The 14,268-nt window shown below is 30.5% G+C and overlaps 2 protein-coding genes across 2 annotated transcripts; one reads left to right on the top strand and one right to left on the bottom strand.

Moving 5' to 3' along the window:
- Positions 1–5,073: 5,073 nt before the first annotated feature.
- Positions 5,074–5,684, bottom strand: LOC130798194 (uncharacterized). Its single transcript, XM_057661082.1, has one exon. The coding sequence runs from the start codon at positions 5,573–5,575 to the stop codon at positions 5,258–5,260; it is 318 nt and encodes a 105-aa protein (XP_057517065.1). The 5' UTR covers positions 5,576–5,684; the 3' UTR covers positions 5,074–5,257.
- A 4,651-nt stretch (positions 5,685–10,335) lies between these two features.
- On the top strand, positions 10,336–13,587 carry LOC130798327 (rho-N domain-containing protein 1, chloroplastic-like). The gene is made up of 2 exons (XM_057661263.1): positions 10,336–10,548; positions 12,197–13,587. The coding sequence occupies exons 1-2, from the start codon at positions 10,509–10,511 to the stop codon at positions 13,324–13,326; spliced, it is 1,170 nt and encodes a 389-aa protein (XP_057517246.1). The 5' UTR covers positions 10,336–10,508; the 3' UTR covers positions 13,327–13,587.
- Positions 13,588–14,268: the final 681 nt, after the last annotated feature.

Below are 14,268 nucleotides of genomic sequence, written 5' to 3'. Positions count from 1 at the left end.
AAAATAATTAAAGTAATAATAACATCAATAAATTGAAATAAGATGGGCCAACGACAGAATTGATATTGGGTGAATTATATCATATTTTATAGGCTAAGTCTACTACAAGTCGTATCAAATCAGATTATGGGTCACTAATCACTATGTGTAAGGTCGAATTCGATCTCAAATTAAATTTGCATTTGTATTCATCTACATATTGATCTTCTATCGACTTTAATTATCCTTTTATTAGGAGCAAATTGTTTCAGTTTAAGTTAGCCAAGTGTGCAACAGGTCACAATCAACATTGTTCACTAGCAAATCTCATGTTAGTCTAATAGTTAAAAGTTTTCTCTTTTATCTTTATGACGAAGTTTAATTCTCATTATCCATATAAAGAATTAATTCTCTTTTTCCAAAATTAATTAAACAATATTCACTCCCATAAGCTCGATTCAAACTTTACGAGCCCTTAAGGAGAAGTCTTTAACTTGTGCATTTGAGTAATCACATGAATTGTGTTCTTTGATTCAATTATTTGAGCACACATGTTCATTCAAGCTCAAAGTATAAGAAACATAACACGTTATGTACTTGTTTTGAGTTTGGTAAACCAAAATTTTGACTTAATGCCTAAGATATTTGATTAGAAATTGTAATGCACCCCAACACACATAGTATACATAATAATTTTTGACTTTTTTGCATCTAGAGTTGTAGAAGTATATTATTTAGTTCCATTTAATTTGTTTTTTTTTTATTTTTTATTTTAGTGTGTTCTAATAAATTTATCTTATTTTTATTATTGAATATGACTCAATTATTTTTTTTATTTTGTTTTCATATATTTAAATAATCCACCACTTTAACTTATTATATCCAACTCTTTATTTTTTGTGTCAAATGTAAATGAAGAAAAATGGCTAGAATAAAGAAATATTGATTTAATAGCAAACACTATCCAATTTCACTAATTTATTACTCTTTCTGTCTCTTCAGTTTGCTGAGGAAAATAATATTTTTATTCACTAATTTAGTAGCAAACTCATAGGTAGTGATGAATATTATTGTTAGAATGGAACCCCCAACGATTAGAAGGTTGCTTCGTGATTGCTTAGTTTGTCGTTATGTATACTGATATACCCTCATAATATCAACTCTTTAACTATAGTCTCAGTTTGGCACAGTCCGTTCAAAACTTTCTCTTGAACAAACCACCCTCAAACACCGTTAAAATCGAAAAAATAACATCAACACTCTCTGCTTTTCTCAAAATAAAAATTCTTCCAATTTCTCCAATTCTCCACAAAACAACAATGGGCACATGATGGACAAGGTGGCCATCAGCTACAGTGGTGGTAGACGTGGTGGTGGCTACTAGCAGGGTGGCGACCATAGCGATTGTGGTGATTGCAAAAACCGTGATGGTAGACAGTCATATGGCAATGTTTAGGAAAATTTGGAAAGATTAAGACAAATTATCAACAAAATGAATCAAATAAGATACGTTTCAACTTATTTCCAAAAGTAAGCGTGAAATTTCTAAACGTGAAATAACATAAGTTAGTAACTGCGAACAGCTAGCTTCACAAATACGCACAGCAACTTCCACCGTGAACAGATCAAACTGCGAACAGATCAAAAAAAAAGTCAAAGTTGTTCGCAGTTAGTAACTGCAAACAACTATTGTGTTTTTTTTTGACCTGTTCGCAGATACTAACTGCGAACAGCCCCAAACCACAGGTTTGAGAATTTCACGCTTACTTTTAAAAATAAGTTGAAACTTATTTTATTTGGTTCATTTTATTTATAATTTGTCTTAATCATTTCAAATTTTCAATGTTTAGCTCCCTTGGGACAACTTTCTTCCTTGGGCTTATCCTCCTAGCCCCTTTCATTGTCAATCCAACCAAACCTGGGCCAAGCCCAATCAACAATAAACAGAAAATTTGAAATAAATAAGATTATTTAACAACTTAATTCCAAAAATAAGCTCCGTGAAAACTTATTTCCCAAAATAAGCGTCCGTACATCCAAGCTTAGGTTTGGCAAGAGTCGCTGTTAGTAACAGCGAAAGAGAAAAAAAAATTAAAAGCCCAAAGCCGCTGTTACTAACAGCGACTTAAAAAAATAAATAAAAAGCCCAAAGCCCAAAGTCGTTTTAAGTTTTCAGTTCTCAGTTACTTCCTTATTCCAGCTGACGAGGTGAAGGAGTTACCAGTTAACCTCAAAGTCGCTGTTAGTAACAGTGACTTTGGCCTTTAATTTTTTATTTTTTTTTACTTTCGCTGTTAGTAACAGCGATTTAAACCGAGGCTAGGCTTGGATGTACGGACGCTTATTTTGGGAAATAAGTTTTCACGGAGCTTATTTTTAGAATTAAGTTGTTAAATAATCTTATTTTATTCAAATTTTCCAATAAACATGGGGTATCAATAGTTCTCATGCCAATTCTTGCAATAACAATGGTACTCTTGGTCTATATCGTCAACAAGCATTTTACAGTTCTAGTCCCACCGATATCAATGAAGCTCTTCATACTCTTACTCTCAATTAACTGGAAGCATCTTGATATATGGACATGGGAGCCACATCTCATATGACTTCCTCTCAAGGTAATCGCTCGTCTTATTTTTAATTTTAATAAGAAAATTGTATAATCGTTGGTAATGGCTATTCTATTTCTATTTATGATTTTGGTACTGATACATTATCTTCTCCCAACCCCCCTTTTCATCCTCAAAAATATCCTACATGCCCCTCAACTTATCAAAAATTTAATCTCTGTTAGAAAATTTACCACCGATAACAATGTCTTCATTCTTTTGGTCATTTTAGTTTTTCTGTGAAGGATATTTAGACGGAGATGGATCTCATGAGATGTAATAACCAAGGTGACACTATTAACACCACAAAAACTGTCTTTTAGTCTAGTGGTCAAGCCACTATCATTCGGTACCATTCTAAGCTTAGCTATTTCTAAAGCTTGACTTATACTTCAACTTGATGTTAAAAATGTCTTTTTGATGGGCATCTTAATGGACTGTCTACATGCATCAACATATGGGTTTTCGTGATCTCCTTCATCCTTCTTGTGTATGCAAATTAAATAAGTTTTTGTATGATCTCTAACAAGCATCCCATGTATGGTATAATCGTTTGCTTCTTACATGTTTACTATTGGTTTCATAAATAACACTTGTGATAACTCTTTGTTCATTTATAAACGTGGCCGTCACATTGCTTGTCTTTTCTTATATGTGGATGATATCATGATTGACGATTTTCCTTTTCACTTTTGTGAAAAGTTCGATTCCCATCACCTACGGAGTATATTATTTCGAAATCAATAAAAATTTGTATTTTTATTCTTGATCAATAAAAAATTAAACGTTTTTCATATTCACTAGTGGAAAAGAACCTCATATGCTGCGCAACATATGCTGCGGTTTAAAAAAACGCAGCATAAAAGTAGTAGAAAAATTAAGCAAAAAAAAAATACAGTATATGCTGCGGTTCTCATTGAACCACAACATATACCCTGTTTTTTTTAAAAAAAATCCCGCCTTCATTCATACAACAGATTCAAACCCAAGAAAATGTATTATTTGTTTTCAAAACCCGCCTTACTTCGATGTAATTTGCTCATTTCTCTTCATCTTCTTCAACCTTCTTCAATCCATGAAAAATTTGTTTTTCTTCCTCTTTTCTTCTTCAACCTTTAACTTCTTCAAAACCCACGAAAATTGTTGTTGTTCTTCTTAGTTTTTTAAACTTCATGGTGTTTTAGGGCTTAGTGTTTGTATGCTAGTTATGTGAATCTCACTTAGGTTTTTTTATGGTAATGATATTTATTATTGTCTTTGTTTTTTAAGGTACATATTGTTGTCTTCGTTTTTTGTTGCAGGTTATGTGAATTTTACTTAGGTTTTGACAAATTGGTGTTTGGAGATTGGTATGTGAAGCTATTCTTAGAAGCATACAATATGTGAGGACTGTTCAAACAATTTAAGGTATAATTTCTTCAACCTTTTAGTTTTTCAAGCTTCATGGTATTTTAAGGTTTAATCAAGCTTTAACTTTTGAACAGAGTTATGTATGAGTTTTTTTTTGGTGTATAAGTATGAATTTTAAAGTATAAGTTTAAACTTGAATGTTGGGTATAACTTAAAATATTGTGTAAAAGTTTATTTTTGTGTAATTTAAGTATGAATTTTAACATATAAGTTTATAACTTTGAATGTTGTGTTTAACTTTGAATTTTAAGTGTATATATATATATATATATATATATATATATATATATATATATATATATATATATATATATATATATATATATATATATATATATATATATATATATATATATATAAATGATATTTAATTTGGATGATGATTGGGGAAATATTGAATGATTATTAGTGTAATAATTATTATGTATATAGTTATTAATTTTTAGTGGCGAATTAATATAAAATGAAAAAAACAAAAACTAATATATGAACTATATGCTAGGTTTTGAACCGCAGCATATAATATTGTGTCATATGCTGCTATCACAAATGCTGCGGGTCAAAATCACAGCATATAACGAGGATAAAACCGCAACAAATAAGCTTTTTTCCACTAGCGATTTCTCATTAAGCTTTGATCCGTCAATGGTGGTGGTCTCAACCACAATAACCCTATTTTGATCTTGATAAAAAATAAAAACTACATATATATTGTTGACATTTGATTTAAAAGAAGTAATAAACAAAATAAAATGGGATGAATACCACTTACATTCATACAAACTACTTTTTTCAATAGACAAAACAATGTCGTCAAGAACATTAATACAAAATAAAACAATTATAAATCGAATCTTACTAATAAACGCCTCGAAATTTATTAATGAGAAAATATTAATTAATATAGCATAAAATTAAGCAATCATCATCAAATCAGGCTTCAAAATATATATTATTTCCAATTTTTTTATTTCAAAATTTACTTCTTTAAATATGTTATTAGGCATTAGCTTTTTGCAAGAGGATAAAAAATGAGAAAAAAAAAACTCTATAATATTCAAAATAAACCCAAAAATTATAAATTAATTAGATTACAGAAATTAAAATCAGAAAACAAATTACATTTTAACATCAATAAGTAAGCTTTTTCCATCTCATTTTTTCATCTACATTCATAATTTCTCTCTCCTTTGACCATCATTGAGTATTGATCGATCATACAATAATTTCTCTATTTTTTTAATATTGTGATAATAATTTCAATAACCATGAACAAATGCAGAAACTTTATTTTTGATCCAATGCAACCCTTTTCTAAATGAAGCTTTAACTTTACCTTCCATTGCATAAACTTTATACTTTATAACTCGTTTCTTCCGTTTCATCTCTGGATCACTGAGTCGACCCCATTTCTTTCCCTTCTTCGACTCGTGACTCGCCCGAATCACCTCTACTGGGTATGGCAAAAACTCAGGTGAAGTCGAAAACCCATCTCGTGCTGAGTGAACTCGTCCGCTCGTCACCATGGTGATATCCCTTCGATTCTCAAACCGGTAACTCGCTGCCAACTCGCCCATTTTCTCCGATTCTAAAATCTGTTTCAACTCGGAAGGAGGAATAAAAATAAAATGGTTGATATGTTATGAAAGACGTGGAGAGTAGACGTTTTGGTTGTGGGAGGAAGGTTTATATGAGAGTAGAATAATAATGCAAGTTTTGTACATTATTTATTTTATATATATTATTTTAAAGAATAATGATATAAAATGCGGTTTTTCTTATTTTCTTTTATTTCCTATTTCAAGTCATTTGATGTACTATTTTGATTTTTTATATACTCCCTTATATTCAATTTAGTAGTTTTATTTAGTTTTTTACACTTATCGAACTTTTAATATCTATAATTGTTTGAGACAAATTAAACAAGATCTCACATATTTATAGATTAAGAATAAAATACAAATTAAGAGTAATAAGTGAATTGTGCCCATAAATAAATGGGACTATTAGCTTGAATAGGAAGGAGTATTAGTTGTGTATAATTATAAATTATAAAGAGAAATTCCACATGGTAACATCGAGCTTTTGTAAAACGCTAGTGGTAGCACTTTTGTTAGATTTTTCCACATGGTAGCATCCAGTTTATACCTTATCTAACTTTCGTAGCATTTTCCGTTAAAGACTTGTCAATTTCCGTTTAATTTACCATTTTAACATTTTTACCCTTATTAAGTGTTGATTGTTGTCTTTATAATTTATCTTAAACCATTTTTATGCTCTCAAATGTGTAGCTTACCGTTTAATTCACCAATTTGAATGAAAAAAAAAACACTTAAATATTATAACGTCAAAATGATGAATTAAATAGTTGATGGCATAAAAATGGTTTAGGGCACAACAACCAAAACTTAATAAAATGGTGAAAAGTCAAAATGGTGAATAAATTAGAAATTGACAGGAATTTAATAGAAAATGCTACGACAGTTATATCAGGCATAAACTAGATGCTACCATGTGGAAAAATCTTACAAAAGTACCACCACTGGCGTTTCATGAAAATTCAATGCTACCATGTGAAATTTCCCAATTATAAATTGAGACGAATTAAATAAGATCTCATATAAGATATAACCATATTTTTTCATATATATATATATATATATATATATATATATATATATATATATATATATATATATATATATATATATAAGAATAAAAAAACACTTTTAAGTGTAGCCAGTATTTTGAACCACAGGTAAAATATAAGTGCTATGCATAAAAAATGACTAATAAGAACCTACAAGAAAATAAATTTCTTGGCTCTCCCTAACCTACAGGAGCTTGTACATACCTTAAGAAAAAACGTCTGGACAATCTTTAATAATTAATTTATTTGTCATATAAGTTATATGTATACGCATTGATTATAGTTATTATTATAAATATTTGATTATTAATTTATCATGAAATTATGCATAATATTATCTATCTTTTATATTTAAAATTAATCCCTATAGAGTAGTCAATTCTATGAAGCATAGAGATTATTATTCCTTTTCATCCTTTAAATATAAAAATATTCTCTAATCTACTTTAAATCTAAAAATATATTATTAATAATTAGAAAATAATAGCATCTTAGTGTAATGGTATCTTACTAAGAAGAGCATGGTACATTTGATGTATTATTGTGAAGAGTTTGTAGTTTGATGAGTCTAAAGCTAGCAGGATCATTTGAGGATCTCTGATGGAAATCAGAGAATGAGACAACCTTTGATTTTGTCATTGTTGATGTTTTATATACTTTATGATTTACGCATAGGAGTACAGCTTACTATTTGTTATTTGATTTATATATTTATTATTCAGATTTCTGAAAATTGTTTAAAAAACTTTCAGTTTCTTTTTCATTTTGGCTTTTTATATTAGAGATGGAATCTTACTTCTATGTTGTAGAAGTATTAGTACAAGTTTATAACTCAATCTTTAGTTGGCCACTTTCTTATTTTAGATAGAGGTGAAAAGCCCCATGTTATGTGGGGGCTCCAATTAAATACCTTTCAAGTTCAATTTAGACTTCTATTGAGTTTGGAACAGAGTTGGAGGATTTTTTATCGCGACCTCCTTGTGATGAGGTATTGATCTGTCTTAATCTTCTCTTTTCATACTTTACTTCTGATAGAAACTTATTGGAATTATGATGTGAGTTTAGAATAGAGTTGTGCAATGGAATGGGTTCAATGAGAGCTCAAATTTGACCTTTAAATATGCGGAATTTAAAACTAATCGGATTTTAAATGAGTTGGACTTTAAATAAGCCTTTTATTCACAAAAATGGATTAAAAAGGCTAAAAATGACCACTATATCGACCTTTGCTATTATTATGATTATTATTATTTACTAGTCAGTATTTCTCTTTATCGGATAATCTCCAACTATTTCGGTCAATCGGAATAGACTTGGTGGGTAAAAAATATTAGTCAGCATTTTAATCAGAATTCCGACTAATTCAAGGTTAGATCTGGTTTGTAGTTGGTCGGAATTCCGACTATCCACAATGGTAGGAATTATTCGGCATTTCTTAGTATTTTTTGTCTGGTAGGAATTTAGTGAGTATTTCTGACTAATAGTGGTTAGTCGATAAATTAGTTAGAATTTCCGACTATCTAACTATAAGTTCGTATTTCAACATTTTTTTGTAGTGAAGAATGATGGGTTATTGTAATAATTGACATTTTTCCTCGCCTTATAACAATGATTCGATTCTTATTACCTAATTTAGATAGATTAATTTCTCATTTCTTGTAGAAATTCTTTGAACTTATCTGATAATAAAAAAAATTAAACTTTTAATTAATATTGGATAAGTAGATTAGATTGACTCTAACTTGATCTGATTCAGAATATTGAAAGTTGGGTCAAACTCTACCATAAAGTATTGAACTTCGCAGCCCTTTTCATTTTATCGCCACTCCTTATATAATAAATTTTCAATATTGCCCCTGGTTACTTTTTTTAAGCCTTCAATCTCTAATATCTCTTTAAAAACTCTCTCCAAACACTCATTGAACTTAAACAAGCTAAAACTAAAAACTGTTAATTTACAAAAAACAAAATGTTTGTGTTGAAATTTGATACATATTCACTCTTTTAGTTATATCTTTTAATAGAAAAATCATATAGTTGCAATGTTTGCGGCATTACAACTATACCGCGGTTCGGTCGCGCGCGACTGGATGTTAGAAATCACCGCAAATTCTAAAAGGTCGTCATTTTTCGCTCGATTTTCAGAATTGGGCATACAATATGTCGTTGGAAATAAAGCTATTGAAGTCTAGTTTCTAATTCCACAAACATTGCATTAATACAATTTTTATATAAAAAGTTATGACCAAAATATTGAACATGTGTCAAATTTCAGCACAAACAAACTTTAAACGATTGTCATTTCTCGCTCGGTTATCGGAATCGGGCATATGATATATCATTGGAAAGATCTTGAAGTCTAGGTTGTAATGCTGTAAACATTGTTGTAATGTGATTTTCCCATCAAAAGTTTTGGCTAAAAGAGTGATCATGTATCAAATTTCAACACAAAACGTGTGATTATGTTTATTTTCTGATTTAAAAAAATTATTTTCTTTAATAGAATTAATATTTTTAAATTTAATTTAATTATTATTAATAAATTTAGTTTAGTAATAATGATGGTTGATTTTATTATTAAAAATAGAATTAAGGTCATTTTAGTAATTTCATTAAAAAAGAGGTGGCGATAAAATGGAAAGGGTGGCGAACTTAAAGATTGGGTTTTTTGATTATGTTAATTTATACGTTTCTTCATCATTTTAGTTGCGACTCAATTCAGTCATTTTTTATATTTTGAATCCACATTTTTTTCTTTTAGACTCTTTCATGAGGTACTTTATTTTAGACTTAAATTGGTATTTTGGTCCATCTTAATAAGAAAATATTTTCTATAAAATCAAAAAAATATTTACCTCATAAGTTTAAATTATTCGAACCCAACCTAAACCTGAAGCAATCCAATACAAAATTAACCTAATTTGAAATTAATCAGATCGAATATGACATGAAAGAAAAATTACCTTGCCATTTTGATAGGTCTAATAACTTCAAATAAAAGCTTTTCATCAGATATTTAGTCATATATATTCTCTAATACCAATTATTGTCTCCGTTCTCTATTAATTTTACTATTTATAATATTTCACCTAAAATAAAGAGAAATATTAATAAAGTTTTTAAGAAATATATACAAGATACAATATATTGTTAGATTTCATTAAATTAGTTTTAATGTATAGTTTTCAATGTATAATTATTACTATAATGTTTTAATATATATACTTAAAGATATTGTGCTAAAAATTATTTTAAAAACAGTGTAAACAGTAAATGAGAAAAGAAAAGTGAGAGTATATTTTTTGTGTTTATTAATAAAATTCAAACAATGCTATTTAGATAGGAAATGGAACAATTTTTTTTTTTTTTGGAAATTTTTAATGTTATCTCTAAATGTTTGCACTTTATCAATGGTACAACTATGTTTTTTTGATTATCAATTGTAACCTTGTGTTATTAAGAGTGTTACAACCATAATCTTTTCTAATTTTTTCCGTTCAAAATCGTCAAAAACCATTAATTATTTTTCTTATTCTTTTATTTTTAATGCTTTAAACTGAAAAATAAAAGAAAATAAAAAAAATTAATAATTTTAGACAAACTAAATTATAATTATAAAACGCTCAATAACACAAGAATATTAAAACTTAAAACTACAGTGGATAAGGTGCATAAAGTTAGAGGTGCCATTCATAATTTTTTTTTTCCTAAAATGCCAGGAGTAGAAAAGAAATATGAGATGAGTCTACAAGAAAACCACAGATAAATTGTTCCGCAGTCAATTGCTTTCACTGAAGCAAACCTCCTCATTCCTCACAATATACTCAAGTACGGCCATTGATGATATTCATTTCAAGGTCATGTCTCGAACCCTAAATATTCTCCCCAATAACGGTCAAGGTAATTTCTTAACCTTCTTCAATTTACCCCTTTTCAAATTAATTTATAAATAAATTCTTAATTTCACTTGCAAATTATACCAGTAAAAATTCTTAATCTCGCCTATAATGCCCTCTCTTATTGCTCTCAAATTCTTAATTTCACTTGCATTTATACCAGTAGAAATGTCAGATACTTTATCAACAAATAAATTTCCATGATTGTAGTTCTTTATTGCTTTTAATTATTTTCCTTTTGGGTTTTTGTTTTTGGGTCTTTCCCTTTAATATTCAGTTATGCAAATTGAAAACTGGGTTTTCATTTATCTGATTATCTTGTTTGTGGTATTTAAGTGTTTATCTTTAATGGAATTTGTTGTGCTGGGAGCTAATAAAGGTAATGCCCACCAAGTGTTTGTTTAAATGACAATGATTTATCATGACATAATATTTTTTGGTATTGTGTTATGTTCTAGAGAATTACTCAAATGTTAGGTACTTTCAAGGCAGCATGCCCATAATTAGTTCAGTTCCTGTTAATTTGGCAAATTGATGATGTTTTCCAAAGTGTCATTGTCTTTTAACAAATTCACAGGGATGGCTATGACATGCTAAAATAAAACTTCATTTAGGATGTTTTCTATGCTCTCCTATGTAATCATGTTGATGAAAACCAGACATGAATTGCACTAATGTTTGTTTTGTGATAGTAGCGACTATTAAACAATGGGTTTTGTCTAGCAACAATACAACGATGTCAAAGCATTAATCGTAATGATATGGGGTGTTTATCATGTATGACTTTGAAAGTTAATGGAACATATATTTAAGGTTAATGATAATGCCAAGGCAGTTTTTAATGCTTCAAAGGTATTTGTGCTAGATGTGGAATTTTTTCCTTTCATATCAAGTATAATTGCCTTTGCAAGATCAAAAATTTCACCTTGGAAAAATCACTACTTATATTTAAATTTTGATCTAGTGGTTCGAAAATATGCATCTAGTGTTTTTATTGAGCCACACATGTTATCTCCATGATTTTTTTAGCGTAGCACCTCTTGGAAACATCACTGAGTTACCACCCCAGACCCCACTGTATCACTTTCTTTCCTTTTCTCTATGATTACCCTTGCAGTGGTGCTAACGATATGCAGGCTCAAGATTGTGAATTGGTTAAGGGAGAGATTGGGCGATTTGGTGGTCGATGTAGATCAGTAGAGATTAGATTTTTAGTTTGTTGTATTCATTTATCCTATCCTATGTGACAGTGAACATTTTTGCAAGAGAACCAATTTCTCTGAGGGTACTGACTTTACTTTCTAATACTTTGTGTTATGTTGGGGGGTTTGTGATAGTGGAGAGTAAGTTAATGGGTGTTGGAAGCTGTTTGGGGTAGTGTTAGTCAGGAACTGAGGAAATGATAGCAAGGATTGTAAACCCTTTTGAGGCTTGAAAGAAGACTGAGGCTTACTCAGTTTGTATTGAATTACCCTAGGGCTAGAAATTTTACGGGAACCAACATGTAAAGTATATCATGTACACTATGGTGGTGAATAAGTGATGGAGATGAGACTTGGGATCTTACTTTCCGATTCTAGACTTGGGATTTGTTAAATTCTAGTGCAAATGACTTGTGTACATGTTTCATGATTTCTTTATTCATGTTGTAGGCTATGGAGCATCTGAAAGCACCTTTCTTCCGTGTTTGGGAGTTTCTGGAAGGGCAGTCAGTGTACCAACTTGTCCTCGAAGCGAATGTAAAAGTACTCAGGTGAAAATTACATTGCCAAAGCGTTCGTTGAAGCACATGTCTTTTATCTGCAAGGCAAGTAGCAGTGGTCATAGAAGAAATCCTGACTTCTCTAGGCAGAACAGGTCTGGTTACTTTCGAAATAGGAATCGATCAAATGAAGAGCGGGACAATTCTGAGAATCCTGACGATTCCGAGTTCTTATCAACCAAAAACGGGCCATTACTTTCTCTTTCCAATAGCACAAAGTCCCATGCGACTGCTGCTCCTGGACATAGGGAAAGGGAAATTGTCGAACTTTTTAGGAAGGTTCAGGCTCAACTTCGCCAAAGAACAGCGGTCAAGGAAGAGAAGAAGTTTGAATTCGTCAAAGGAAAGAATAAAGAGAGTGAAACAGTTGATTCTCTACTTAAGCTTTTGAGAAAGCATTCAGTTGAGCAGGTTAAAGGGAAAGTTAATGGTGGCAGTGCCAACGAATTCAGTTTAGATTATCCGAGACAGAGTGGGCAATCCAATGAAGATAGGAGCAAAAGCTTCAATTCCGATAATATTAGGGAAGATCCGCAGGAAACCAATAAGCCTTCATTTAGCCGTCCACCATCCGCTTTCAGGCGCAGGTCTCCTGTTCCAAGGGTTAGATTTGAGCCAATTGTGTCTACTTCGCATCTAAATATCAAGACTGATGAGACCCTTTCTGAAACCGACCATGATCCTGAATCAGAATCTGATCTGGAGCCGGATATGGATCTGGTGTCAGGACTAGAGTTTGAACAAGAAGAAGAGAAAGACGAAGAGGCTGAGCCAGAGTTGGTTATGGAAGCTGATTACATAGACGAACCCACAATTGGTAAGCTGTCCGAGACCAAGTTTTTGGATGCTGAAGAAGACGATTCTGATGAGAAAGAAGCAAAGGTACATGCTGAACTCAAGGACTTGAATACTATGAAGCTATCGGAGTTGAGAGCGCTTGCAAAAGCTAGAGGCATGAAAGGGTTCTCGAAATTGAAGAAATCGGAGCTTGTTGGGCTGCTCAGTGATGATCCCATATAATCCCTGTTCAAATTACTACCTGTACTAGAGAGCAACCGAGATATCTCCTTTTCGGCATTGAACTTTGAGGTTTATGTAGATGAATCGAGCTGTTTTTGTTCTTTAGGCTAGGTGCTTTTACGCTGTGTTCCGATCTTCCTGTCAAAATGCTTCAATCTGTAGATCAGTATGTTTTTATGTTGAATTTCAAGTTGCCCATCCTTTGCTCCCTTGTACACTCTATTCGGAGAGATTGTTAGAACAACTGAAGGATTAAATGTTCTCTTTTTGGATATCTATTATACATGTGCACTATACTTCATGATATAGGAGTATCTAATTGTGCACATTAAATTAAAAGTTACAAAAAATTGTGAATCGAGTCTTGTCTTACTTTACCTAACACCTTTTCCCAGCCTACCGTCTGATAATTGTTTTTTTATGAAAGTTGATATTAATAAATTTATATTGAGACGTATTAAACAAGATTTTTACTTGACAAAATTTTAATTTATAGATTAAGGAAAAACTTGATAAACTATGTGAGTTGATTGGATGGTTTAAAAAAAAAGACAATAGTATATCGAATTGGGAAGTAGTAGAGACTCGGGTAAAGACCACTATCTAAAATAAGAAAGTGGCACATTTTAAAAGCAAAATACTCACTTCGAAGTTGTTTGATGATCCAAGTTGATTTTTGCATGATTTTCAAAGTATAGATACGACAGTATGAAGCTTAATATTTGTTAATGCATTTCATAAAAAGTTATAAAAAATATTACAATAGAATTCTATATGTCAGAGATAAATCAAATAAAATATCATATGAATTTTTTTTTAACTTATAGAAACTTCTGAAAAATAAGTAAATATTTCTTTTCCCTTAAATAGAATAATCCTTTATTGATTCATCAAATGAAAACAATAAGAGTAACAATTTTCACAATTTTAAGGGTGAACCTA

The sequence above is a fragment of the Amaranthus tricolor genome, chromosome 13 (assembly GCF_026212465.1).
Source record: "Amaranthus tricolor cultivar Red isolate AtriRed21 chromosome 13, ASM2621246v1, whole genome shotgun sequence".
NCBI lineage: Eukaryota > Viridiplantae > Streptophyta > Magnoliopsida > Caryophyllales > Amaranthaceae > Amaranthus > Amaranthus tricolor.
Note: the sequence above shows the minus strand (reverse complement) of the source record. Positions and strands in the feature narration are given on the sequence as shown.